Source organism: Nothobranchius furzeri, chromosome 15 (assembly GCF_043380555.1).
Source record: "Nothobranchius furzeri strain GRZ-AD chromosome 15, NfurGRZ-RIMD1, whole genome shotgun sequence".
NCBI classification, from domain to species: Eukaryota; Metazoa; Chordata; class Actinopteri; order Cyprinodontiformes; family Nothobranchiidae; genus Nothobranchius; species Nothobranchius furzeri.
In genome coordinates, this window is record NC_091755.1 from 47,423,923 (window position 1) to 47,434,984 (window position 11,062).

The window sequence follows — 11,062 nt, forward strand, 5'->3', positions numbered from 1 at the left end:
CTTCACAAGAACAAAAAATATATCATAATAAAAAGTTGGGGAGACAAAGATGCATAGCATCAAAAGAAGTCCCAGGAGAGGGGAGGAGTCAAAAGCCCCACCTGACATATACAGTCATACACAGACACAGTCACACACTCCCTCCCTCATGCTCGCACATACACACCCTATTCACTCTGGTCCTGGTACTGCTGCACAAGGGGTACAACCATTACCGGTTCCCAGAGTTCGACCCTTTCTCCTGGGGGTGCTGATGAGCAGGCTCCCCCGCCCAACGCTGAGCAAAGCAACGCAGAGTTGGTAGGAACAGCAGCATGAAGAGGAGGTGCGTTTAAAGGAGACCACTGAGTCCACTGATCTCAGGCTCAGGGTAGGTCCAGAGTCTGGGGGCCACAGCAGCAGATGATCTGTCACCTTTGACCTTTAGCCTGGTGCTGCACAACCAGTAGGCTTTGGTCACTGGACCTCAGGGACCTGCTGGGGGTGTAGGGACTAAGAAGATCACCAATGTAAGATGGTGCTTGTCCATGTAAGGCCCTATAGACCAGAACCAGGATCTTGACATGAACCCTGAAGTTGACTGGCAGCCAGTGAAGCTGGAGGAGAAGCGGGGTGATGTGGGTGTGTTTGGAGGACTTGGTCAGAAGCCGAGCACAGGCATTCTGAACCACCTGTAGACGGTTCAGGGAGGTTCTGCTCAGACACGTGAAAAGAGAGTTACAGTAGTCTAAGCGTGAGGAGATGAAGGTGTGGAGAACTGTCTCAAGTTCAGAGCGGGACAGAATGGGACTCAGCTTAGCAACGTTCCTGAGATGGAAGAAGGAAGAGCGAACAAGAGAACTGACATGAGAATCCAGGGTGAGAGCTGGGTCAAAGGTCACGCCAAGATTCCTGACAGAGGGTTTGGTGTGAGTAGCAAGCTGACCAAGAGAGTCTCTGACTTTTGGAACCAGCTTGTCTGGGGCACACATGAGGATCTCAGTCTTATCTTCATTCAGCTGAAGAAAGCTCCCACCATCCAGGTTTTGATAGAGTCTAAGCAGGTGTGTAACAGCTGCAGCTTAGACATCTCATGGGGCTTAAAGGAGATGTACAGTTGGATGTCATCTGCATAAAGATGGTAGGACATTCCTTTGAAGGAGCTCAGGATGTGCTGAAGAGGAAGCAGAATCTAAAATCTTTAAGAAGATGTTCCGTTTTTATGCATAAAAACCCCCCAAGGCTCTTTATATTATAAAAGGAATTCAGCCAACACACTCGCTGGTGAGGATGAGCCACAGCAGCTCTGGGAGGGGTTCCATTTCTTCTGACATCACTCTCCCTGCATCGTCTGTCTGTGACGTCATCTAATTGTGTTTATGTGTAAAATGACATGGAGCGTTAAAGTAGCATTTAGAGTGGCTGGCTTTAGTTAGACCGCGCGCAGTCACGTGATACGATCAAAAACTTAAAGACAAACAGCCTTCAAACAGTAAAATTAAAAGAAATGTCATTAAATGTATCAGTTCCATTATTTTATACATTTAAAAACAAAAAGTGAACTAATGAATGACTGGTTTCAGTCATGTGACCCTGCATCATAGCGGCCACTAGTGGGCTATCAGTAATACTGCAGGACAAAATACCTGCGTCCTCCTGCCTGGAGCCAAACCTCCATATGATAGTGTAGATCCCCTCCCACAGCTCCAGTTTGGGGTCATCTGTGCGGATCTGGTTCCACTGGACTCCAGCCAGCTCCTCCAGGGCTCAAGTCCAACACGTTCCTCTGATTCACCTGCTCAGCCCAGGTGTGCTGGAGCAGAGGAACCTCCAGAACCTGCTGGACAGCGGATCTGAACTGGATGTGTTTCAGTATAAAAGGAGCATCTCAGCATAAGATTTTCTTTCCGTTTTAAATCAAATAAAAAAAATCTGAAATATTATTTTTCTTAAAAGTTTAAATCAAACAGCAGATTTCTGTAAAAACTTCAGCGTTTTAAAAAATCGTTATAATTCAATTACCGGTTTTCCTGGTTCATGACGTCGCTGTTTTAAACAAATAAACGTGTAGTTTAGGAGTCTGAGGTTCTGAAAGGTGCCTCTGTGTCGATCCAGCAGGGGGCGCCACAGACCAGTTCAGCGTAAGGGTGACGTCATCCAAACAGGATTCTTGGAGAATGTCGGATATTTTCTACTGTTTGGTGTATTTGACTAGTTGACGATTTTCTACTTTTAAAAACGGAATTGTGTTAAGTGATTGGAGCAAAAAAAAACCTTTAACTCGGTTTTTACTGTTTGACCTTTGACCTTCAGTTATCTACACAACAAAAAACACTTTTTACAGGAAGAGGAGCAGAGGAGAGAGGAGGACAGGAGGAGCAGGGAGGAGGCGACAGGAACACATGAAGAGGAGCAGAAGAAGGTGAATTGATGGGAGTTTCGGTGAAACAACAGAGGAGAGAGTCCAATCCCCTCAGAGTCCAGCCGCACAGAGGATTATAAACGGCTTAATGCATCAGCTTAGTGACACACACACACACACACACACACACACACACACACACACACACACACACACACACACACACACACACACACACACACGCACCACAACTGTCCTGCATCCTTTCATCTCTGACCTGATGGAATCAGGCTCCACCAACCAGCTTCACGCATTAAATCAGTCTAAAGTGAAGCTAGCTGAAGCTTGAGCCTGTTTCCATGACAACCAGAGGAGGGGCAGAAATAGAAGGGGTGGGGAAGAAAGATGAGAAAAATGTTCTTCCGCTTATCCATAGTCGGATCGCGGGGGCAGCATCCTAAGCCGAGAGGCCCAGACTTCCTTCTCCCCAGCCACTTGGACCAGCTCTTCTGGAGGAACCCCGATGCGTTCTCTGACCAGCTGAGAGACATTGTCCCTCCAACGTGTCCTGGGTCTCCCTTTAGGTCTCCTCCCTCTTGGACGTACCCGGAAAACCTCACCAGGGAGGCATTCAGGAGCCATCCTAATCAGATGCCCGAGCCACCTCCTCTCGATGTGGAGGAGCAGCGGGTCTACTCCGAACCCCTCCCGGATGACTGAGCTTCTCATCCTATCTCTAAAACCCTTTTCAGATTGGCGTTCTGGAATATGTGTGGACAATTCAGTCCGGTTTATAACCAGAACTGTGTTTTCAGACACACCACTTTTGTACCTGAACTTGTCCTTTCGGCCGCCTTCACACAGCAGGGAAAAGTTCCAGATGTCGGAGGGGGTGGGAAGGCTGTGCCCGGATATTGCGTAAACACGGTGCGGCGGGCGTACATGCGTCATTTACCCAAACAAAGCCATTCAGTCAAACATGGCCGACGAAGAGATAGAATTCCTCTCACTGATCGGACTTATGTTAAGCATAATTTGACGCTCACGAAGACGCATAAGAGACCTGGATGATGAAGCTCAATGGCTAATAAAGGAATCACGGAAGCGGTGTGAAGCGCTCCGTCGGGCGTCTAGGAGACGTACCGTAGGAGGCGAGCTGCCATGGTTCGCCGCATGCTACAGGAGCGAGCTATCTAGGTGCGCACAGCGTCTCCCGGACCCCTCCTCCTCCCCCTCCTCCCTGTCCGGAACTCGACCTCACCGGTCTGAAGCAGCCACCCTGTCCATGACAAGTCCGGTCCTGTTACTAGGGGCTTCGTCCGGTTTAATTACGGAAAAGGTTATCCGGATGTTTGTATTCAGACACAAAGGTCTTACGGACAGAGTCCCGAACATTTCCGTTTTTCATGGTCTGTCTAAAGGGGGCTTAAGGGAGAGCCTAGACACGCTGCGGAGAAAACTAATTTCAGCCGCTTGTATCCGTGATCTTGTTTTTTCTGCCACTACCCAAAGCTCGTGACCATAGGTGAGGGTAGGAACGTAGATCGAACGGTAAATCGAGAGCTTTGTCTTCCGGCTCAGCTCTCTCTTCACCACGACAGACCGCATCACTGCAGACGCAGCACCAATCCATCCATCGATCCACGTCCAGAGTAGAGGTCAGCAACACACCGTCCCCACTATAAACAGTGTTGGTAGCACACTGCTTTCCCCTCCTGAGGCGCCGGATGGTGGACCAGAATCTCCTCAAAGCCGTGCGGAACTCTTGCTCCAAAGTCTCACAGAACTCCTCCCACGCCTGGGTTTTTGCCTGCACGACCAAAGGAGCTGCATTCCTCTTGGACTGCCGGAACCAATCAGCTGCCTCTGGAGTTCCACGGGCCAAAAAGACCTGATGGGACTCTTTCTTCAGCTTCACAGCATCCCTAACCGCCGGTGTCGACCAGCGGGTTCGGGGGTTGCCGCCAGCAGCAAGTGATCCACTGAACTCAGTCAGCTGATCAACAAACTCTAAGAAACTCGGAGCGTGTGTGTCCTTGTTCAGGGGCGAGTTAAGCGCCTCTCCCCACAACAAGAGAGTTGCAGGTTCAATCCCCATCTGTCGCAGTTCTTGTGTTCTTAATAATAATAACTTTATTTAGAAAGTGCTGGTGAAGGTTGTCAGTCATCCGGTTCATGGTAATCCAAAAGGGTTCAAATGAAGGCAACTGGACTTCTTTGGTGTCTTGGTTAAAGACACTAAAGAAGTCCTTTTGGGTTTATTTAGAAAGGACTTTCAATCAAAGCGCCGAACAGCAGAGAATAAAAACATTAGGGTGTCCACATTGGTGCAGGTTAAAGTATAGATATAGATAAAACAACCAACAATAAAAGTCAATAAAAATCTGTCTGCAATTCAAGGTGTATAAGTTAAGGTTAACAAGTGTGTCTTTAGCTTAGCTGTAAAAACGTCCACAGAGCATGCCTGCCTTACATCTTCAGACAAACTGTTCCTCAATAGCGGCGCACGACACAAAAGTGCATGCTCTACTAGTCCTACGCTGAGACTTTGGAACCCTTAGGAGGCCAGTGAGATCTAAGGGCACATGTTGGGACATTCAGGTCACTTAAAGGTCACATACAGGTCCCTTAACCCACCTTGACTGTTGGTGGTGGTCGGAGAGACTGATGACACCAGTGCCCGGCAGCCTTGCCTCTGGCAGCCTTGCCTCGGTCATTTATCATTGTATTGGGGGGGGGGGCAGAACTTCACCATTGGGAACTGTTAGAAATGGCTCATTTTTGGCATTTAAGTCCTAAAACACATACAGGTCACATACATGTCACATACAGGTCACATATAGGTCACATATAGGTCACATATACTCATACAGATATAAAACAGTTTTCCTTCATGTTTGGAGTGTTTATAGAAGCAGTCCCAGTCTGATTATTTACTGGGTTCCTTATATAGGAAACATTTTACTGATTGGCATAATGACCTGACCTGTATTGGGATGTTTACTGTGTGAAGGTCCTTGAGACGACTCTTGTCGTGATTTGTCACTTTATAAATAAACTTGAATTGAAGTGATTATTTGGAGCAAGACCCAGAAGCTGGCATGGACAGGCGTCTTGTATACTGGACAATGCCCACGGGGTTGATGCACACATGTGCCCCCCCCCCCGTGCCCCCCCCCCCCCCCCCCCCCCCGACCATAATCATCTATGGAAAAAAGTTTATTTGCTTTCTTTTAGTAACTGAAGCCCATTGATGTTCTTAAAGGGACTTTACGGAGTTTTGAATTTTCATGCTCGCGATTGCCCCCTCAGTCCAAAAGCGTCATGGCAGCTTCAATAGTAGGCTCGTGCACGAGGCGCGCATGCTGTACGTGCACACTCCTTAACGAAAATAACAGCTGAGACAGTCCCGTGTGTGTGTGTGTGTGTGTGGCCCGGAGGACAGAGGACAGGAGAACGTGCAGCTAATTAATTAAATAATGTGGTTCTGTACCTTTCTCTTCAGCACAGCCGACAAAGGTTTATGATGGGTCAGTCCTCCAGCATGCTCAGATCATTCCCTTCCCTTGCTTGAAAAATTGTTCCAAAATGAAAGTTGAACCCACATCTTTTTTATCTGTGAATTCAATGCCGTTCGGCAAGTCTCAAATAAAAATTTGGGCATCTTACTTTAAAAAATATACCATTAATGTAAAAAATAAACTCTAAATAAACTATGTTCACATCCAGAATCAAACCCGGATATTCTGCTTGAGAGTCCGACATCTTACAAGGTGAGCTAAAGCACCAGTTATGTCTTTTGTATCTATAACATTTATATCCTTGATGACAGCTGAAACAACGTTCAAAGAACCGTTCGGAGCTAAAATGGCTATTTTGTTGCTAATTTGAAGGAAATATCTAGAAGAAAGTTCTACAGAAAGTAGCTAAGGGTCCTCAGAAATGTAGCTAGCTTTGTCACTAGGCGTTAGGAACAGCGACAAAGTGGCACTGCCTCTCTCTCTGCTGCTAAATCTACGGATAGCAAATGCTACGGGCGATGCCTGAGCGTGAACGCGCATGAAGCAGCCTGCTCGACCCGAGCATCTCTCTTTTTCTGTGATTTTACAGAAAAACAGGCAATCGCAGTAAAAATGCCAGGGCTCATTCTACAGGACCAGGGCATTGCAGGAGAATGTATGAAGAAGACATTTATTATTTCTATACATGTTTTGGCTGTCAGACTTCCATAATGCACCTTTAAAGACCAAGTTCACTGAGAAACCTTTTTTTAGTTGTATTTGAAATACGATCAATCAATCAGAGTTTAACATGCAGGCTAAATCTGAAACTAGTCTTCTACCATGGTTTTCATGCATTAGCCGCTGACAGAAACAAGACAGAGAAAGTCTAAGATTAGATAAGTCACATTGTAAAATTAGCGTTTATGACCCCACCCATCTTAGCTCAGACAGGGAAGGCTGTTGGTGTAGCATCCAGGAAACAGCAGAGAACATCTTGGCTAGTAAAAGCTAACCATTAGCATTAGCAACTCCACCACATGGCAGAAATCCTTCAGAATTGTGTTATTCATGGAGGTAAAAGATCAACGTTGAGAAGCAAACAGTCGGTGGTAGAGTCACGTTGCTGTTAGCCAATCAGAGGCGAGATGTCCGAATATCAGGAAGTAAGCTGAGCTCTGCTCTGGCTAACTTCTAGTTCCTGAAGCAGACACGTGTGAGCTTTCTTCCCCACAGAGATCAACTCACAAGGCATTCGTTTACCTAGACCACAGCATGTGTTTAAAAAACAAGCGAACTTGGTCTCTAAATGGCAGAAATCTCTCATCGTGTCTCGACCTTTATCATTTCACCTGATCACGTGTTTCGCCGTTTGAACTGAGCAGAGAGAAGTTAGTGGAACTGGATAAACCCGCAAAGGTGCAAGAATGGAGGAGAAAAAAATTGTTAAAAAAGGGGCAAAAAAGTATATAAAAATAAACAAACCTTCTGGTATATGCAGCAAAATGTGTTAAACTCACGGAGTCACGGACGTGTTACATGATGGGTCAGAGTAGCTTTGGCCAGCCAGGAAGTAACCAAAGTTACTAACGAGGAACGTTCCATGTAAAACGGTAAATGGCCTGTTTTTGATATAACGCCCCCCAAGGTGCTTTACAACCATTGACAAATAAATATTGGACAATGGGTTTCCAAAGGCTCCAATAACACGTTTTTGAGGCTAAATGGGAGGTGGCCACCACCGCCATTTTGACCGTGTCACAGGTTCCGTCAAGCCCAGACAATTCCACAAAAGGGAAGAGAGGTGGAGCTGAGGGTGGGGCTGTAAGGCTGGGATCAAATGACGACACCCGGTCGAACTAGCTACAAGCTAACCTGAAGCTAACCCAAAGCTAACGCGGAGGTGGGAGCTAAGCTAACGGAGGTAGCAACCTAGCTACAATCGGAGTTAACTGTGCACAACACCAGAGCTTCTGAGTCAGAGATACGCCGGGCTGACCGCTGGGTAGAACCGGGTGGAACACAGAGGTCTCCGAGAGCTCCACAAGCCGATAGTCGGAACCCAGCTCCACCAACATGTTATATTTCAACCCATTTTCTAAAGTGCAGCATTATGTTAAATGCACTGGGTTTTACCCTATTACATTTAAATTTCATGGTTAAACAGTACATGTTAAAATCTAAGCTCAGCTCGGCAGTGACCTAAAATACATAAATATAATTTTACTTACAGAAGAAAATGAAGTGGAGACTCCTTGGACGCTCTATTAGTGCAATTAATGCCACAGCAAGTCATTTTGTCCAACAATTGTACAAAAATATCCAAACAAGAATACACAAACGCTACAACTAATGGTCTAAGTTGAGAGACTGAAAATGACGGAACAGTTTCCAAGCCAGACCGAGGCTCTACTGAGGCCTTTCCCTGGAGCTAGCTCTGTGGTCACGTGGGTCTGATGCTCATTAATTATACAGAATTTTAGGCTTTTAATACACTTAAACAGAAGAGTGAGAAAAAAATTCACCCCCCTCAGAGTTGTCATGAGTGTAAACTAGATCATTTAAACCTAAAACATGTTTTGGTACCAGGCTGTAAACATGTTTATTTCTGCTGTGAAATTGGTATTTTTAACATGGGAGTCAATGAGGATTTGCTCGCTTCTGACAACAGCCCCCTAGTGGATGAATGTGGAACTGCAATTTATTTCATTTGCGTGTTTGCTTCAATTTTTCACGCGCATTGTGGGGGCTTGTTTACAGCACAGTCATCCACGCATTCACACACTGATGGGGATGAGCCACTGATGGAGGCGAGGCTCACAACGGCATTGTGATGTCATAATATACCAGTTTACATCATAGCATACCTCTTAGCCAATAGCGATGGTAGATTTAAATTCCAATGCAGTGCAGAGTTTTTACCTGACGACGGCGCAACACTGACAGTTTTAGGCAGAATATTTAAATTTGAACTAAAATGCACTGAAGTGCCAAATTATTGACCACATGTGTCTGCAGCACGATTAGACACGCATTTATATAGATTATCAGCAAAAAAAAGTTAATTTGGGGGTGACTTGCTCTTTAAATCTGCTATCGCTGTTGGCTAAGAGGTACACTGTGATGTCAGCTGGTACGTTATGATGTCACAATGTTGTGAGCCTGTGTGTGTGTGTTTGTTAGCGGCTCCGCCCTCTCTGTCTGCTAGGCAACAGCATTTGACGCATTTTTCAAACAGGAAGTGGGAGTGGAGTAATACTCTGGTAGGGGGTGACTTGCTCTTTAATTACGTGTTAATCTGTATTGTAGACTTGGTGTCAAATTTAGTGATGTTTTAGCTTGCCATAAAGTTAGTTGCAGGTGTTACAACTTAGTACCATACAGATGATCTACCTCAGTGACGTCACAGGCTATTAGTGAAACTTAGCTGAAATGAATGATTTACAATTGGTTTAAACTTCTGCATCTCTTCCTCGTGTGTTTTCCATTTGGAGTTTTATTTTATGGTCTGGACGAAACCATCAGCCTCTTTAGTTCCTGCTGGACCAACCGAATCCTGCCAGAACCGAACCTTACCAACCCTGCAGGGTCTCAGCTCACAGCCACATTAATCCTCATCACTGCCTTCTGCCTTTTACTCTCTGCGCCTTTAATTCGTGCCCGGCTCACGCGCGCACACGCACGCGCCAGCGAGCTTTTTTCAGTTTAATCCTCAATTGGGAAGAAGAGTGGGACGAGGAGGCAGAGAGACCCGGACTGGGGGATTAGTGAGGCTGAACCCGCCCGGATCTGGATCCTGGTCCTCACACCTGATGCTGCTGGGATTTCGATCAGTTAATCGATGAGCGCGTGAGGTGATTGGCTGCGGCGCGAGGAGCTGATGATGATTTTCCTGGCAGAAAACTGAAGATGATCGCGGGTCGGAGGAGCTGAGGAGCGGAGATGTACGAGGAGAGCCGAAGAAGTAAGAAACTTAGTTCGGGGTCACCCGAACCTCACGGGCACTTTGATCTGGTTCGTTTAGAGTCGCGTGACCCGGCTTTAGGTCGGCACCTGATCCACCTCTGTGACGTCACAGGTTTCTCTGTGTGTGTGTGTGTGTGTGTGTGTGTGTAGATGTGAACAGTTGTGCAGCAAGTAGGTGGGATACAGATGTGGTTCTGTTCTGACCCGGTTTAGTTTGAGGTTTCACTAAATGCCGGTCAGAGAGAATCCATCTGGTTTTTAGCTGCTTTTGGGTTTCTGAACTCGGCTGGACCCTGCTCTCTTCCATTGTTCTGGTGGCAGAGAAGCTAAGAGCGCGCCCTGTAACCCGAGGGGTGCAGGTTCATGCTCCGCTCAGTCTGTCGCTGCTGATGTGTCCTTGAGCAGGACAGTTCACCCCCCCACCCACCACGTCTAGTCGGACCTGTGGCTTCTGTAAGGGTGCCCCAGGGCTGCTTTGGCACCAGCATCTCTCTTCTCCATCTGTGTGTGTGTGTGTGTGTGTGTGTGTGTGTGTGTGTGTGTGTGTGTGTGTGTGTGCATACTGTAAAGCACTTTGGAGTCCCTGACTTAGAGAGGTGTCGTACAAATGTACATGTTTATATATTTCTGTTCAGCTCTCAGGACATCACATTAATCACATTCTGTACCACACACACACACACACACACACACACACACACACACACACACACACACACACACACACACACACACACACACACACACACACACACACACACACACACACTCATCCAGATGTAGGTCACAGCTGTTCAGAAATATTCACTCAGGAAACTGTCAGACCTCCTCCTGCTCCTCCTCATCTCACCTCCTCCTCTGGGTGACCTTGTGGGTTAAACAATGAAAGGATGAATGTTTTCTAACAACAGCCCAAAATTTAGAGGATGAACAGCAGAAACCAGTTTAAAATCCACACCTGGTTCTGATTCAACGTCAGTTCTGTAGAGTCCCTAAAACCTCCAGATTACTTCAGATTACACACAATCCAGCCCTGAGTCAAGGTTCTGTAGTTTGTCAGGGGTATACTAGGACAAACTCAATGCACTTGCCTAACGACAGCTCTAATAAACAACATAGTAGTAAAATAAACAACACACACACACACACACACACACACACACACACACACACACACACACACACGCAAACCCCGTATTTTAAAGTGCCAACATATTATGCAAGTATGTGGTCATGCTTTGGGCTGATGGGTCAG

At 46.5% G+C, this 11,062-nt stretch overlaps 1 protein-coding gene across 2 annotated transcripts in view; it reads left to right on the plus strand.

Annotated features, from left to right (window-relative positions):
* Positions 1–9,478: 9,478 nt before the first annotated feature.
* Positions 9,479–11,062, plus strand: part of cacna1fb (calcium channel, voltage-dependent, L type, alpha 1F subunit) — a 35,170-nt gene continuing 33,586 nt past the window's right edge. For both annotated transcript variants that reach the window (XM_054746237.2, XM_054746238.2), the window contains exon 1: positions 9,479–9,805. In XM_054746237.2, the coding sequence (XP_054602212.2) occupies positions 9,784–9,805 (22 nt within the window). In that variant the 5' untranslated portion in view covers positions 9,479–9,783. The remainder of the gene's footprint in view (positions 9,806–11,062) is intronic.